This window comes from Dipodomys ordii, unplaced genomic scaffold, assembly GCF_000151885.1.
Source record: "Dipodomys ordii isolate 6190 unplaced genomic scaffold, Dord_2.0 Scaffold206, whole genome shotgun sequence".
Classification (NCBI taxonomy): domain Eukaryota; kingdom Metazoa; phylum Chordata; class Mammalia; order Rodentia; family Heteromyidae; genus Dipodomys; species Dipodomys ordii.
In genome coordinates, this window is record NW_012267422.1 from 1,025,169 (window position 1) to 1,043,646 (window position 18,478).

General features: G+C 41.8%; 1 protein-coding gene across 2 annotated transcripts in view; it reads left to right on the forward strand.

Moving 5' to 3' along the window:
* Positions 1 to 214: 214 nt before the first annotated feature.
* The window catches only part of Fam65b (family with sequence similarity 65, member B), a 105,614-nt gene continuing 87,350 nt past the window's right edge, over positions 215 to 18,478 (forward strand). The window contains exon 1 of one of the 2 annotated variants that reach the window (XM_013035250.1): positions 215 to 453. In XM_013035250.1, the coding sequence (XP_012890704.1) occupies positions 393 to 453 (61 nt within the window). In that variant the 5' untranslated portion in view covers positions 215 to 392. The remainder of the gene's footprint in view (positions 454 to 18,478) is intronic. The other variant, XM_013035247.1, reaches the window with a different exon arrangement.

Genomic DNA, 18,478 nt, shown 5'->3' on the forward strand with positions numbered 1-18,478 from the left:
TCTTTCAACACTACCCATTGTGTTCAAATTCATAAGCAAGAAAGAGCCCACCTTCCTCTTTAAGAAAATATGAACGTTGGCACTTTGAACTAGAATCCATTGCACTGAGACTCTTGAGTGTTATCTATACTCAGATCCAACCAGATCTGCAGTCCCCCTCCCAAACGTTCTTTCTTCTCTGGTGGTGAAAATTACCTCACCTGCAATTCACTCTTCAAATGGCATCAGAAGCTTATTCATATGAATGAAGCTGCTTTCTTCAGGGCAGATACGGAAGCTGCCCTCCCCAAGGGCTTGGGCAACCCACGGGGAAAGGAAACTGCCCCAGAGGCAGTGTGGCTGTTGGGACTTCCAGAGTTGGGCACTGCCTTTAGCCCACAGTCGTCCTCAACATGCAGTTTCTTGAAGCTGAGGAGTTTCTGATGGATGAAGAGGATGATATTTTTGGTGAAGGTAAACACAGCTTTCTCTCTGGAAGCATTCTGGTTGGTTTTGGTTTGACACTATTGAAAATCCTTTGTCCCTCTTCTGTGCTGTTTTCTGACACCTGAAGGGAAGACTGCTACAGTGTTTTGCACACAGCAAGGCAGGTTGGAGTTGAACCAATGGACCATGAGTGATTATGGTACCATAGAGTTAAGATATGCTTTGATCTATGCGCTCTCTCTCTCTATCTCGCTCTCTCTCTCTCTCTCTCTCCTCTTTCTCCTCTTTTTCCTCTCTCTCCTCTTTCTCTCCATACTTACTTGGCATTCCAATTGTCTAATCCACTCTCCCTGTCCTCGTCCCTCAGACAGAGATACTGAAGCTCTGGTAGCTTACTGGCATTGCTTAGTTTTTCTATTCTCATCCCATAGTCCTCCCTTAATTGACTATGCAGTAGAAAATGACCCTCTTAAATACCTGATCTAGATCTCTATTAATGCCTTGTTCCATGCTGCCCATGAATGAGATGGGCCATAAGCAAGAGCTTTTCTAAACTTTAGAACTGACAAGATAAATAGAAATCTGAACTCAGGGACCTCACAAATTTGGTTATTGCTAGAAATTATGTCTAGTAATTTATTTAAAAGTCAATTAAGTAATTGTTTAAGGAGTGGGAGAGGGGGTGGAAGTGTATATGTGTGAAAGAGATCTCCCAAGAATACTAGTTTATTAAAAATAGTATTGTGCTTTATGAATCCCTTGAAATCTAATCATCTAGGGTTATACTAACTACCAATGTCTATATTTCCAGTACTTTGTTGTAGACACCAAAACCATAGTTTGGGGATTTATCACAGTTGACATCAGTTTGAAGAGGATCTGTTTGAACTTTGTTGTTAGAGACTACATTCTCAGTCTATTGCTTTACCCAGTGACAGGAATTGAGAGTCACTGCTATTTTGAAATGTGATTTTGGTTTTTCCTTCCCTGTGAAGATACTTTCTGGTGCTTATACCTACTAAGCACTAACTTCCTTTACCATTTAACAAATGTTCAGAACTAGGAAGGTAAGTTTAAAGTGGACAATAGTAATGATTCATCTGCTCTTCCTCCAAATTGACAGCCCCTAAATGCCCAGCCCATATTTTTCTTTCCACAAAGAGATTTTTATTTTTATCTAGGTATGGTGCTAAAGTGCGCCACCTACAGACTAATGCCCAGCACTCTGGATCATGTCTGGTCCTTCCTAACCTGAATGGAAGGTTAAAACCTCAACAAGCAGGGCTTGCTGAACCTGCGGGATGTCTCCTGCACATGCTTGATCGTTTAGCCTCACAAACCATCGTGTAGAATCATACTGGGATGCAGACAAGATTCAGATTGAAATTCTAAGTCAGCCTACTATGACACAGAGAACTTGGTTTCCTCAATGGTAAAATGGGACCATTTGTCTATGGGGTTGAACAGATTCTATTCATAGTGAATTCATAATGCTTTCATTGCTTGTCAGTGGGATATACTTACACTTTCTAAATTAATCATCATATTTTAATTAAACCCTAAAGACAAGAGAGGAGGGAACAGAGAGAGAAAGAGAAAGAGAAAGAATCCTTTGAAAGTCAACAGCCAACACTGAGTATTTTTTAAAATAGTTTGTTCATTGCAGTACTTCATCCTGAACTCAGGACCTTGTCATTGATAAGTCAGCACTATATCACTTAGTCATACCTCTAGTTCTGTTGCTTTCAGTTTAATTTAAATAAGATCTCCTGCTTTTGCTTTGGCCACATCAAACAAGTAGTCCCTACCTCTCTCTCCCAAGAAGATGTAATTACAAGCACGAACTACCATGCCAGCCATTATGGAATTTTGTTTGTTTGTGTGTGTGTGTGTGTGTGTGTGTGTGTGTGTGTGTGTGTGTGTGTGTGCATTCGTGCTAGGGACAAAACCTGGGAACTTGTATAGGGTTGACTGAGCTACATCCCTCACCTCCACTTTACCTTTATTTGGTTTTTGGAGTCATGGCTTATGTTTGCTAATTAGTAAAAGCTTGACCAGCTGGTGCCTCATTTTAACAAGCTCTGTGTAAGGCCATAGTCAAGAGCATCAGCTCTGGAGTCGTGCTGCCTGGGCTTTCCCAATTAATTCACTGTGCCTAAAACATGTGATGTAATCCCTCAGGGCTTCAGTTTACTCACTTGTAAAATGGAGCACAAATCTCACCGGGCTTTGTGCATATTAAATACTATTATAGGAAAGTGCTTAAACATAGGTACTATTATACGCAATAAATACCAATTCTTGCTGAATTTACCAATTAGTCTATAGAATAGTGATAATTTTTGTTTATTTGTTTTTTTAGATAGGTCTTGCTATGTAGCCCAGGCTGAGGTCAAAGGATTTTCCTGCCTCTGCAGGAAAGTACTGGGATTTCAGCTTGTACCACCATACCTGGCCCTAGGACAGAGCTGTTTAAAGGAAATTCACCCAATTTCCCACATGTGTGGTTTATCTAGTAGTTCCAAGCAAATTTATTCACAAAACACCAGTTTGTATATAACACTGCTAGGGTTGAATATGCTAGAAACGTCACTGGACAAATTGTTATGAGCCTGGAAGGTAGCCTTAGCCCAGTACAGCTATGGGAATTTGGGCAAGTCACTTACCTTCTTTGAATCTCATTCCTCATCTACAACAAGAAGGTTGACTATACATTCTCTGAGACTTCATTTTCCTTCTTTTAGACCTCAGAATTGTCCTTGATCTTCTCCTCGAGGTATCAGATGTATCTTGTATTCACACCTGTCCTGGGTCAACCAAGCTTTCAGATCCCTTCATATAGCAAGACAGCAGAGAGCTTCAGGCACAATGAATTTCCTCTCATATAAGAAACCTAGAACTTGGTGGTTACATGAACAATATTTCCTTGCAATGGACAGGTTTTCTAAAGGAAATTTTGTCCCCTAGAGAAATATGCAACAAAATTACATATATACACTGGGCACTAGTGGCTCATGCTTGTAATCCTAACTACTCAGGAGGCTGAGATATGATTGTGATTCAAAGTCAGCCCAGGCAGGAAAGTCTATGAGACTCTTATCTTCAATAAACCACCAGAAAACCAGAAGTGGTACTGTTGGTCAAGTGGTAGAGCACTAGCTTTGAGCTGAAGAGCTAAGGGACAGCGCACAGGACCAGAGTTCAACCAACAAAAAAAATACATATATATTCATACATATACATATGGTAATCTTAGATAATTAGATAATTGGATATGAATATATATCCATATATATCCACTTAGATATGCAAACCATATAAAGATCTTAGAAGAAAAAGAAATGAGTCATGCTCATGATGTATTTTTACATCATGAGATCTTTTTTACATCTCAGATTTTTACATCTGAGATCCTGTTTGTTCAACTGTTGCTCTTTGTGGTTAAAGAAAATGTTAAGGTTCACAGAACTACAAAGCATTGGTGTGTGACTCTGCCCTTGTTCTTCAGCAGGGTGCAAAGGGAAGGGGTGGACAGAGCAAAGATGAGAGGGAGGTGAGAAAGAGAGGAAAGACTGAAGTCTCAGTCTCTGTTGCTCCCTCCTCTCTGTCACACACACAGACTTGAGTGTGCTTACTGAACCTAACAACATCATTATGTCATTTACAAAGTAGTTTCTACCAGGTAGATGTGCCTTTTCCTGGGAAAATGATTTATTTCATTACCAAGGTATTGTAAACCCAGTATTTAGAATTAGAAGCTATTTTCCCATTGTTGTTTTAAGCTTATCAAATTAAAGGGCTTTCATCTGTTGTACAGTCTTGATAGCCACTCTCTGGTAAATGTTAGTGAAACAGCTGAATGTGTAATCATGGTAATGATAGCTATAAAAACAATGATGATGATGATGATGATGATGATTGAAAGAAGCAAAAAAGAGGGGCCCTGAGCAGCTGAGGCCTTTAGCCAGCTTTCAAGAACAGAAGTCCTATAGAGGAGCAAGACTCAGTTCTCCAGGTGATAGTCAATTGTTTCTTTCCTTAGAAACTAGCCAAATACAGCCCTCATTCCTTCCATTTTCAACATTGTTCAATAGTCCATCTCCAAGTGAACAGATTAGAATAATAAAATACCATGAGTTCACAGTACATATGCAAAATGCTTCCCAGTTCTTACATTCCCTGGAGGGTCATGTGTCTTTAAGATCTCACTTAAAGACCGTATGAAACTGCAAGACTTCTGTCACAATTTTCAATGTTCCCTGAGCCAGGACAGCATGACATAGCAGAACACACCTGTCCAGCTGACCATGTCTGAGAAAGTTGTTTCAGCATCTACAAAGAAAGTAGGCTCTCCCAGATGGAGATGAACGGACCAGAGGAAATCCACTCCAACACTGGCTGTCAGTAGCTCTTTAAGAAATCAGCAGATGGGGAAAATGTCATCACTTTTAAACCAAACCTCTCAGCTTTGTCCAAACCCCCTGAGTCAGCATGCTCTCTCTTTCAAAGGGAACTTCAACTAGGAAGCTAGAAAAGCATTTGTCAGGAAAAGAATCATAATTAAGATATGTGCCTACTTTTTGTCTTTTATGTAGATTGTTTATAAAAACCAAGGTAAGTTTTTTAATGGTAACCTGATATATCTTGATATTATATTCTGAAGTGCATTTGCCCTTTCCAAAATTGAAAGAAAGGAAAGGGAGAGAAGAAGAAAGGGAGAACATGAAAGAGGAAGGAGGAGAAAGAGAAAGGAGAAGGGGAGACAAAAGGAAGAGGAGGAAGAGAAGGAGAAATAAAAGGAAAAGAGAAAGTAGGATGGAAGAGAGGGAGGGAAGGAAGGAGGGAAAGAGATTAAATCAAGGTTATATAAAAAAAAAACCAGTAAATCCTGAAATCTTACAGCAGTTAAGTTGTACCCTTAAAGGAAAAACCAAGCGAAATAGAAAGGTAAAAGTGTATGGACTCTCGCTAGAAAGTGTTGCAGCATTTTCTTTGATGCTATAAAACATGCCATGTTTTTATGGCATGTAAACAAATTCGGCCATTGTTATTTAACTTATGTGAGTCTTTCTCAAGAGATATTGGGGGTTTTCAAGTGGATTCATAATGGAATTGGAAAAAAAAAGGGGGCAGGAAGAGGCTGTCCTAGTTTGGTGTGTTGAAAAGAATTGAGTACTCTTTGCTTTCACCCTTTGCCAAAATTGCTTGGATCAGTTTCTATCCCCGGATTCCTGGACGAACACTTTGGTTAGAAGTTATCCTGTCGTTTGTCACCGGGTCTGGAGCAGACACAGACCTCCCCACAGTAATTCATGCCTGTGTGACCTCTGCCTTGGATTACTACACAACATTCTCTTCCCATAGATGTCTAGGAAGCTTTCTTTGGCTGGTGCCAACGAGATGGTGTCATTTCAGGGGCACCAACTAAAATAGCACATTGCAGGAAAGCTATGCAAGCTGTCTTAGCCACCAGTCCACCCCTCTGATTTATAGTCTCCAGTGACCTCAGAGTAACCTACTTAGATCAAACCAGTGCCAGAAAGGAGCCCACTGTTGCAAAGAAAAGATTTTAAATGTTCGTTGGAATAATATATCTGTGAGCACCCAGAGAAGTCTTAACTTTTTAGGAATAGTGGAAAACACACTTGAGTGTATCTTCTAGAGGACTAGACTTGAAAACCAGAAGTATATGCATAGTCAGGTGCCAGTGGCTCATGCCTGTAATCCTAACTACTCAAGAGGCTGAGAGATCTGAGCATCACAGTTTGAAGCAGGAAAGTCTATGAGACTCCTTTCTTCAAATAACCTGCAAAAAAGTGAAGTAGAACTGTGGCTCAAGAGCTAGAGCACCAGTGGAAAAGTTCAGGGACAATGCCCAGACCCTGAGTTCAAGCCTCAGAACTAACACAATCAATCAGTCAATCAATGGTATACTTAGCCACTGTGTCACAACTTTAAAAAAAAGGATGAAAGCATAATTATGGTAGTCAAAACATTGAAATAATTTGTGAGTGTTACTCTTCACCCTCTCTTTTCAATATGTTACTTCACATACTGAGCCAACATCATTATTAGAGAGATGTGATTTGTTTTCAAGGACTGGGAGCATGGCTCAGTGGTAGAGTGCATGCCTAGCAAATGCAAGGCCCTGAGCTCAAATTCCAGTCTTACCAAAGTGAGGGGGCATGCCCAAGAGATTTTTTTTTGTGTGAACATATTGTACAGAGGGGTTATAATTATATGGGGCAAGATAATGAGTACATTTCTTATCAAGCATTGGCCCAAGAGATTTTTTAATTGAAATTTTAAATCTTAATATAAAGCACAATGTAAAGAAAGCATCGCTATTTTGAGGGATCTGCACTCTTCAATCTGAGCTTGCGTCACGCACTCACTTCAAAAACAGCTTCCAAGCCAGGTGCCAGTGGATCACACCTGTACTCCTAGCTACTCCAGAGGCTGAGATCTGAGGATCACAGTTCAAAGCCAGCCCAGGTACCAAAGTTCATGAGACTCTTATCTCCAATAAACCAACAACAACAAAAAAAAGCTTCCAGAGAAGCACCAAGCAACCTTCTCAGCCATATTGCTATACTAAGTCCTCTGTGTACAAAATGTCTAGAGTCTCTGCATACTTCTAAACCAAGGGAAGATACCAGTATTTGGTAGAGTGAAGAAAATATTTGAACCCAAAGGTTTAGTTCAACTTACTAGGTGTTTGGCTTTACCTAACTCCTCCAGAAGCTCTAATCCTCTCTACCACTTATAGTAATGATGTGGCTTGGCAGGGCTATTGTGATGGTGATGATGGCAGTGGTGGTAGTATCAGTGGTGGTGGTTACGGGGATGGTAGTGGTTGCAATGATTGATGGTAGTGATGATGCTATAGTGATAAGGATGAGGATGGTGGTGGTGGTGATTTTTGCCCCTTCAAAAAAAAGAAAAAGGGGCTGGGAAGGTGGCTCAGTGGTAGAGCGCTTGCCTTGCATGCCTGAGGTCCTGGGTTCCATTCCTCAGCACCACATAAGCAAAAAGAAAAAAGCTAGAAGTGGCTCTGTGGCTCAAGAGGTAGAGCGCTAGCCTTGAGCTGAAGAGCTGAGGGACAGCGCCCAGGCCCAGAGTTCAGGCCCCATGACCGGACCAAAAAAAGAAAAGAAAAAGAAACTTGCTGAGCTGGGTACCAGTGGCTCACATCTATAATCCTTAGCTGTTCAAGAGGCTACGGTCTGAGGATTGCAGTTTGAAGCCAGCCCAGGCAAATAAAAGTCCATGAGACTCTTATCTCCAATGAACCAACAAAATTCCAGAAGTGGAGCTGTGGCCTAAGTGATAGAGCACCAGCCTTGAACAAAAGAGCTAAGGGACAACTCCCAGGCTATGAGTTCAAGCCTCAGTATGAGTACAAAACAAAATAACAAAAAGTAAAACAAGAACAACAACATCAAGAAAGCTTGCTGAGGTTAAAGCAGATAATTGTATGAGATCATCACTAGGGGCTTACTCCTGAGAAGTCTGTTAGTATTTATCTATTATTTTCTCAGCTGTCCTGGCCTCCCAAGTCTATAAAGTTCCCCTCTTCTACTATTGGCTTTTGTCACATTACAAGTAGCTGGCTGGATCAAAGACATAGGCTGATGAGAGCTATTGGGACTGCTCAGTGCAGGTGTTTCCCTGGGGTAAAGAGGTACCTGGGACAGAGCTCATAAATAGCAGGCCTGCCTGCTATAATATACACAATGTGTCCAAAGCAGGGCTCAGAATAACCCTATTAGCTGGCACAGAATAAATTCACGATTTTCCCCTGTTTTCTATTGCCTTTTTTTCCCCCTCTCTCAATTGTGGGGCTTGAACTCTAGGCTTGGGTGCTGTCCCTCAGTTCTTCAGCTTGTGCTCTACCACTTAAGCCACAGCGCCACTTCTAGTTTTCTGGTGGTTTATTAGAGATAAGAGTCTCATGGACTTTCCTGCCCCAGCTGGCTTTGAACCACGATCCCAGCCTCCTGAGGAGCTAGGATTACAGGCAGGAGCCACCAGTGCCTGATTTCTATTCAAAGGAATAGAAAAAGCACTTGCTTTGAAAAAGCACTGGGTATCAAAGAACAATACACACTAAGGGTCATTTTATTGTGTAGAAAGGCCCCTTGTGTGTTCCAGTAATGCCAGTGGTGAAGAATTATCTTTAATAACATCATTAACAGCATTTAGGACCTATTTCCTGGGTAAATATTTAATGAAGTAAACATCACAGCAGTTACTCCTCCCCCATCCTTCCTTCACAGAATTCTTTTTAGAAGCTAATCTGAGAAAGGCTGAACTTTCTAGGTTCATGAAAACATGGTTTTTGGCAGAACTGGAGTTTGAATTTAGGGCTTTTCTTGTTAGGCAGGTGCTGTACCACTTGAGCCATGCCTCCAGACCTTGCTTAAAATTTTCTCATTGAAAATTACAATCCATTGGCTACATGCACATGATATGTATGACATGAACACACATATATGCACATGTGTACATACATACACACATGTGTGTATATGTGTCATGCATACACACCTGTATGTGTGTCTATACCTAGGCACATATATATGTATATAATATATATATATATATATATATGTTGCAACATTTTAGGACAACAGTTAACTTGGGGGCAAGGGCTGGTCCTAGGGCTTGAACTCTGGACCTGAACACTGTTTGAGCCACAGCTCCACTTCCATTTTTTTCTGTGATTAATTGGAGATAAGAATCTCATAGACTTTCCTGCCTGGATTGGTGTTCACCTGCAAACTTCAGATCTCAGCCTCCTGAGTAGCTAGGATTACAGGCATGAGCCACCAGCACCTAGCAGCAGTTAAGATTTTAAATGAAGCCTCCTGAATATCCCCTCTGGTGGCACTTTGGGTTTGTTTGTTTGTTTGTTTGTTTTGGTTTTTTTTTCATTGCTTCTAAGTACTTGCAAATGGCAAAACCATCATAGGAACTCATGGTAATCTGCTTATATGTATCTGTATATTAATACATTTGTTGCATACAAATATATGAAAGGACAAACATTAGCTTGATGGAACAACCCTCTGTGAACAAAGCAAATATAAAAAAAAATATTGAGCATTACTCATAAAAATTATGACCAGGGTCACAACGGGTCCATTAGTTTGGATATAGTAGCAGCTGCAGCTAGGGAGAGCAGGAAGGGATCAATTCAGGTCTTCCTTATACCTGGAGAGACAGTAGATGGTATACCTAAGTCTTACCCTCTGTATGTGAAAAGAACAGCACCTCTTGTCATTGGCAGCATGGAGTGATGTGTACAGAATAGAAAGCATCTCCCGAGTCCTCCTAACATTGCTGAAATGCCCAGAAAGACAACAGTTTATAGCATCAAAATCCTCCAGCAATTCTAAAACTGCCCACGGTGAGTCAGTGATCTCTGCGGTGGCTGTTGCTCTGAGCAGGGGTTGATTAGGGCTCTAAGACAGAATACCATGGGTAGTGGAGCAGAGCAAAGACAGTATTCTGCAGATGGAAAAAAAATACAGTAGGACAAAGAACCTATATTCCTAGCCTAACAATAAGCTGGGTGAAAGAAGATAACATGTAGGCCAGGGTCCTTCTCAATCATACCTCTGCATCATTACAAAAGTCTCTTTTCCATTTGACTCTTTGGATTCACATGTCTCTGAGATCTGAGGCTCTTGAACCTCCTTGGGGAACAACTGATGGATAAGCATGATTCAAGACTGTCTCCAAGGCTTTCTCACACACATAAATCCCCCAGTTCACCAAGGAGTGATATGCTAGGCCTCAGGGAGTGTCTCCCAGAGAAACCACAAATTGGAAATACATTCTTGACATTAGAAGATTACATGGGATTAGCTGAGTTTTGATCAACACAGAACACTGCTGGCTCTTGCCCAGAACCCAATGCCTATAAGGCAGACCAGTGTGTGTCTGCTCAGCTTGCATGTTAATTTGAGAACAAGGAAGCTTCTTTTTTCCAAAACAGACACGACAGGAGAGAGCTAAAAGCACTACCACATACACCCATGCACATTTAGTGGGGGCCATGGGGCTCCTGGTTGCTAAGCATTAGAAGAAGCAGGAATGTCTAGTTCTATTCGACATCTCTGAGCAGTTCCAATTTGCTCTAGGAAGAAGAAAAGCTTGCTATTAAGAGGAGTTAGGAGTGCTTGTGCAGTGTTTCTGGGAAGGGAATTTGGTGGGTATGGAAGTTGTTACCAACCCTGTGGAAAACAGTATGGCAGTTCTTTAAAAAAAATCAGAAAAGTATGATCCAGTAACTCCACTTCTGAGTATATGCCCAAAGAAACAAATCAGCCTTGAAGAGATAATTGGACATTATTTTCTCATACCATTATTTATCATAGTCAAAAGGTAGCAGAAGCTAAGTAACTACTAAGGAAGAATAGATGCAGAAAATCTAGCATATGTATACAGTGGAGCATTATTCAGGCTTAAGAAAACTCTGACATGTGCTACAATATGGCTTAGTCTTTCTGGTTTTGTATGTGCACGACAATACTGTGGCTGGGACTCAGGGCCCTATGCTCTCACTTGGCTTTTGTGCTCAAGGTTGGTGCTCTACCACTTGAACTATACCCCAACTTGGGGCTTTTGGGTAGCTAATGGGAGATAAGAGTGTCATGTATTTGTCTGTCTGGGCTGGCTTCAAACCTTGATTCTGGGATCCCAGCCTCCTGAGTAGCTAGGATTTCAGGTGTGAGTCACCAGTGCCAGGTGTCATGTTGAGTAAAATAAGTCAGTCTCCAAAACAAACAGAAAATGGTGGTTGCTAGGGGAAGTGAGGGGGAGACAATAGGGAAACATTGTCTAATGGACATAGAGTTTCAGTTTAGCAAAATGAGAGTTCTGATGGCTGGACATATAACTTAATAAACCACTTGCCCAGCATGTATGAGGCCCTGGATTCCTTCCCCAACACTACAAAATAGTAATTCTGAAGATAGCTTGTAGAATAATGAACTGTACACTTAAAGCTTGGTAAGACATTAGATGTTACATTTTATATTCTGTATATTTTATCAGGATCATTATATATATACATACCCATATTTAAAAAAATTGATATGGAATGGATGTAACAAAACACAGGAAAATACTAAGGAATTCTGAAACATCTGTGGAGCAATTACTTTTCCTTGAGCTATGTAATAGGAAGGAACCAAGTTTCCACAAAAGATAGAAATGGTTCTGGGAGTTGACCCTGACCAAGGAGTTGGACTTGGGAGTGGTGTAATAAATGAGCTAATCATGGAAACAAATCTCTCCCCACAGGCTCTCTTGCATTTCTTTCCATGATCACCAAGTTCAAATGCATTATTGCACTTCTTGCCCTTTGGCTTCCGGGTTGTATGTTCATAGAATCTCTGCTGGAGGAGATGTAAAAAGGGGCTATTCCTCCTCGGAGCAGGCACCAAGGCTCCAATCCTATTGCTCAACTCCCTCCCTTTGTGCTCCTCCCCAGGGGATTTAACAGCCTCCCTTAGGCATACATCCATTTAACAGTAATAACTCACAGGCAGAACATTTGCTTATACTTTAACTCCAATAGCACAAGCTGTTTTCAATCACTTTCCTTTATTCTAATCCTAGGAAAATTTGTTCTTTCCCCTGTAAGATATTCCTTTGCAGAATTACTCCATGTTGAAGCACAATCTTTTCTTTTTTCTTCTCTCTTCTCTTCACCTCTTCCCTTCCCTTCCTTCCTTGCCTCCTTTCTTTCTTTCTTTCTCTCTCTCTTTCTTTCTTTCTCTCACAGTACTGGGAATTGAACCCCTTCTTTCCCTTCCTTCCCTCCCTCTTTCTTCCTTTCTTTCTTCCTTCCTTTCTTTCTTTCTCAGTACTGAGAATTGAACCCAGGGCCTGTGTAGGCTAAGCAAGCATTCTACCACTGAGCTACATACTCAGACCAAAACAATCCCTATCCTCAAAGAAAAAAAAAATTTTAAGAACCTGTTACATACCAGAAACTCTCACAAACACCGAAATAGCCAGTCCATTATTAGTATTCCAACCAGTGCTTGACTTGAATAATATATCTACTGTCAACAAGGGCACAAGTGTATTGGGTGGTCAAGCAGTTCCAATGTCTGTGAATTAGGATTTGAAATGCAAGGACACACAGACTCCAGCTGTTGAACTTGAACTTGAATTCCTTTATGACCAGCACTCAAGGCTGCGTGGCACTTCTCAGAGAGTCTTGTTTGTGTTGACTGTTTAGAACCTGTCTGGGGCTGATTCTTTCTCTTACTTAGCATCCTCTGTGGGCAGGGGAAACCAGAGCAGGTGTTCACATTTATCTTTCTCAAGTAGCCCCTTGAGACTCTTCAGGGAAGGGTCAGTAAGAGAAGTGGCTGAAATAAAACCTTCCATCCTCCAACATTTACTAATGCCAGCAGACAGCTGCTTCAGCCTCTCCCTCCCGCCACTAATGAAAACATAGCTGGGATTCAGTACAAGATACTTAATACAGGATGGCTTAGAGAAACCACTGTCTTCAGAGATTTGCTTAAACCAAAGTACTTGGATTTGTTACCATTGCTGAGAAATTTTCACCTCCAACCGCCTTAGTGTGAATGACCTATTTTGAAAGTGATAGCCCATTACACTTCAGGGGCTGTGAATAATTTATTCCCAGAGCAAGCGCTCTGTCAATGTAGTGCTCTTACAAGTCACCTCAGCCTTGCTCGGCTGGCTAATTATGGAGGATGACAGCGCTCTGTCCTGTCGTCACAGTGCTGATTCCAAGCTGCCAGGGATGTGAACTGGTGGTGAGCAGAAAAAGGAAGAGGGGAAACAGGACGCTAGGGCCTAGATCTTGCTACTACCAAAGAAGCCTTTGTAGGTCAAACAAGCTGGGCTGCAGGGGTTACAATTAGCAATCACCTTTGAAAACTGAACTTACGTGTGTGTGTGTGTGTGTGTGTGTGTGTGTGTGTGTGTGAAATGGATCCTATACCTACTATCCTCATTTTGCATAAAATGTGTGTTAATTGGTGTAGAGGGGAGGGTAACAAGCTTTGAATGTGACTTTATAAAGAAAGAGGCATTAGGCCCTGGAGCTAGCCTCCAAGAGGAATTTGGTGTTTGGTTTGGGGGTTGTTACACACACACACACACACACACACACACACACACACACACCCCTATGGCTGCATTTAGAGCCACCACATAGCAGGAATAGAGACCCACTGGCGGAAGAGTGAGCCGCACAGACAGGGGAGAGAAGTAGGGCTCCTGAATGGGGCTCCCTTCTGTGTTAAGCTGCTGAGTCTCCTCCTAGCTCTTCCTAGCTCTGCTTGATTAGTGGCAACGGCTCATTTAATCTCCCTGAGATCTCAGTACCACAAGTAAAGTGCACTCCAAAATAACATCCGTAAACACTGTGCAGATCAGCCTCCAGGGACCAAGTTCTAAGTAACAGGACTTCAGGACCTGTAAGCCCTCCTAAAATCACCCCCTGAAGTTAATGGATGGTCTCAACTTTCTGAATTAGAAAGAAGCTGACCTCTGGAAAGATCTCTGCAAGGCTGTGGGCAGAGAGAAAGGAATGGGGCTACCTAGAGCAACATCCTTGGCCTAAAATGAAAACAAAAGTAATAAAAATGAATTTAAAAGGAAAGAAGTCACTTGAATATGTAATGTTATTAAAATATAAATAATTATGTAAGAGCACATTTCAAAGCATTATTTCTTTTTGTTTGTAAAATCACAAGTGTACATTTTTTGGTCAGTGGTAAGGCTGGAAGTCAGGGACTGGGCGCTGGCCCTGAGCTCTTTCACTCAAGGCTAGTGCTCTACCACTTTGAGCCACAGCATCACTTCGGGGTTTTTTGTGGTTTGGAAATAAGAGTCTCACAGACTTTCCTTCCCGGGCTGGTTTTGAACTGCAATCCTCAGATCTCATCCTCCAGAGTAGTTAGCTAGGATTACAAGTTTGAGTCACCAGTGTCCCACCATACTTTTAACCAATCTCAGATGCAAATACGCACAGGTCAATACAAAACCAATCAAGCCCCATGACTGATAAAAAAAAATATATATATATACATACACACACACACACACACATACACACATCTCCTGTTAGGGATCCCAACTGATGTCACAGCAAAGGCAGCCATTGATGCAGTCCCTAACTTGAGCCCTGGGGAAGAGAGAAGAGAGGAAGATGGATGATATATGATTAACCTGTAAGCCAGGGACCATCTTGAGTTAGAAACACAAAATAAATAATTTTGGAAAAACCTTACAGACAAATGTCTTCTTTTATTATGTTCCCTGATGATTAAAAAAAAAAAGGGATTTACTGTAAACTTAAAAGTCAGTTTAGGGGCTGGGAAGGTGGCTCAGTGGTAGAGCGCTTGCCTTGCATGCATGAGGCCCTGGATTCGATTCCTCAGCACCACATAAGCAAAAAGAAAAAAGCCAGAAGTGGCGCTGTAGCTCAAGTGGTAGAGCGCTAGCCTTAAGCTGAAGAGCTGAGGGACAGCGCCCAGGCCCAGAGTTCAGGCCCCACGACCGGACCCCCCCCCAAAAAAAGTCAGTTTAGAACCTTAAGAAAACCTACATGTAGAGTGCTATCCTTGAGCAAAAGAAGCTCAGAGACAGTGCTTAGGCGCTGAGTTCAAGCCCCGGGACTGGCAAAAAAAAAGAAGAAAGAAAGAAAAAGAAAAAAGAAAACCTACACACCAATGCTAAAAAATGCTGTGCTTACACATAGACACCTATCATTTCCACTGACTTTCTACCTTCAGTTTGTGTTTTTTTACCTTCATTTTGATATCTTTATGAACTACATGTATTGATTCAATGTGGGTTGCTTTCTTCAACCTCAGGTATTCAAAACTATAATGATTTTTAAAATTAAATTTTGCTAAAAGGTTCTTTTGATTTGTATCACTTGTTCTTAAAATGTGATCTGAGGATCCCTGAGGTTTTAGGCATCCTCAGGGAGTCTCCAACTACCTCAATATTTTTCTTAAATATGAAATGGTCTTGGAACCATGATGCTATTGCATAAATAGGTCTTTATATGAAAATGTATAAGAAATTCAATCTCAAGTTTCTGAGGAGGAAACTGCTATAGGTAGAACTAATTTCATTTCTTACCAGCATTGGCCATTTTGCTTATTATCTCTACCTCTGCAGCTTTCCTGTCACTTGGTGAAGAATCTAGAGGGAGAAATGGAGTTTAGAAAGAGGATTATTTGCCCAAACATGTCAGACTGATTTCAGCACCTCCGGGACATACAAAAAAAAAAAATACTAACAGCCTTGGCCAAGCGACTTTCCCATTGTGCAAGCAGATACATGTGACAACGGCAAGGAAATAGCCCGTGATGGCTCCTCCCTTGAGGACCTTATCATAGGTACCAGACGCATACAGAGGATAACCAGACCTTCCTATCTCCAGTTCAGAAAGGGGTGAGCGAGTCTCTGCTGTCAGGTTCAAGCATGCTTCTGTAGGTGCAGCTCAGGATGCCCTAAATGCAGGCGTGTTATACTCTTTCCCATAGGAAAGCAGGCCAGCAGCCACTGGGGACAAGGTATGCCTTAATTCCTCATGTAGCCAATAGTAATTGACTCTCCTCTATATTGGTGAATAGAGAGGCTACTGTACTGCATATGGCAGGCAGCATAGCTCCTGATAAAGAGGAGTTAAAAACCAGTGAAGAGAAGTACACTGAATATCTGCTATGGGGATAGAGATGTGTTTAGGTATATATTCAGAGGACAAAGGACCTATAAGACGGCCCATGTTAGAACATGAAGGAGGTAGTGCACAGGGCTTCCTAAGCCAGCCAGGATCTTCAGAGACAAGAGTCAGAGGTCCAAAGCCATGTGCTCAGCAGAGAATTTCCAAGCAAGCAGAAATGACCTGGGAGGGGAGGGGGATAGGAGCAGGAAATTGTCAACTGTTTCAGCCAAAGGGAAGCTAGTGCCAGATTGTCCAGATCTTCCATGTGACAGACAAGGACATAGAAGTAGAAATTCCCCCTCCCACCCACCCCAGCCATTTCCTCCATTAGTAACATTAAAACAGAATCTAAACATCTCAACTCTTTAAGTCCAGGGTGATCCTCTGCATGTGTGGGTTGGCAGAGTGGTAGGGGACACAATTAGAAAGGCTTCTGGAACTACACACCAGAAATGGGAAGGCTAAACACCTCTCAGGGCTTCAATCAGACCAAGATTCCCCACATGCATTCTGGGATGACTATGCCAGAACCATTATGAGCCAGTTAAAATGGAAAGTGGGAGAGTGATTGTATGAGAGAGAGTGTAAGTTAGAAAACTGGAAATTAAGACAGCAGGAAAAAGATTGATCAGAACTTCAGATGAAGAGGTGAATAAAGGTGAGTCAGGTTCCTTATACATTGTATAAGGAACGAGTTCAAGAATCTTAGAAATGGCAGCATGCCAAGCTGTCACTTGGCCATGCATGTGGTTGACCAAGTACCACTAAAGAAAGGTCATAGAGGTAAACAGTTGGATGTTATGCATTATGGTTATGAAGAGAGACTCTATGTCAGCTATATCTGGTTACCTTTCTTCAGCCAACTAGGCCTCTAGTAGAAGCCAGAATTAAATAACCTCATCAACATAAGAAATATACAGAAACATGGGCTGGGAAGGTAGCTCAGTGGTAGAGTGCATGCCTTGCAAGCATGAGGCCCTGGGTTCGATTCCTCAGCACCACATAAACAGAAAAGCTGGAAGTGGCGCTGTGGCTCCAGTGGTAGAGCACTAGCCTTGAGCTGAAGAGCTGAGGGACAGCGCCCAGACCCAGAGTTCAGGCCCCATGACCGGCAAAGAACAAAAAAACAAAACAAAACAAAAATATATATATTTATACAGAAACATAGATAAGAGTTGGTAGATGCAGCCAGATCTCTGAGACTCTTAAAACATCAACTTCACTTTATAGTGGCATTAGTTCTTTAGGCATGTCTTGAGTTCTGTAAGTTCTGAACCAGGAAGCCATATTGGCTGCATGTTGGATGCTCCTTTCTTTCTTCTGATGAATTGTGTGTTTATTAGAATTGAGTGATGTCAGAAAGAACAGGCTAGCTCGGCCAATTCTGTCCTCCAACCAAACAGTGGCTTAAAAATGCTCAACAAAGGAGAACAGGATTACAGTTGAGTTCTAGAAAGAGACCCTTGCTAGTAGAGCTGCGGAAGTTCAAACACCCTGTTTCATGCTACCAAAAATAATCACGGCACTGTTCCCATAGCACCCAGAGTTCTTCCTCTTTCATAACACACCTCACAACTATAATCATCGCCAGACGCCACAGGCAGGTTGCATAGTTACTGGGCTCGCTTCTGTCCCTGCATCGTTAGATGTGCAGACTGATCCTGAACATCTAAGATTGCCTGATACTAAATTGGACCCAATTATTGGTTCAAATAATAGCTATTATTTGTATGTAAGATTAATATATATGGGGAAGGAGGGGTTCAACTTAATGCTAAACTGTCTCTTCTTTGGGAAGAACCATTCCTTTCTATTAAAGGAAAGGGGATTCTCATAATATTTCCCAACCTGACAAGCTCTGTCTCATCAGTTCCCTGGGCAAGGTTACCAGGACATAGTGAAGTATCTAAATACTCTGCTCACTGAAGTTATGGCGGGGGGGGGGGGGGACGCGGGTATGTTCATTTGTTTTTGTTGTTGCTTGTGCCAGTCCTGTGGCTTGAACTCGGGGCCTAGATACTGTCCCTGAGCCTATTTTTTTTTCTCAAGGCTAGCACTCTACTCCTTGAGCCACTGCTCCACTTCTGGCTTTTTGGTGGTGAATTGAAGACAAGAAACTTATGGATTTTTCGGCCCAAACTGGCTACAAACCTTGATCCTCAGATCTCAGCTCCCTGAGTAGCTAGGATTACAAATATGAGCCACTGGCACCCAGCTTCAGTGAAGTTTTGAGGATACAAGGATTCTGCTTAAATAGTAGAAGCCTAGGAAGTAGAGAGAGGGAAAGAGAAAGGGAGGAAGGGAGGGAGGGAG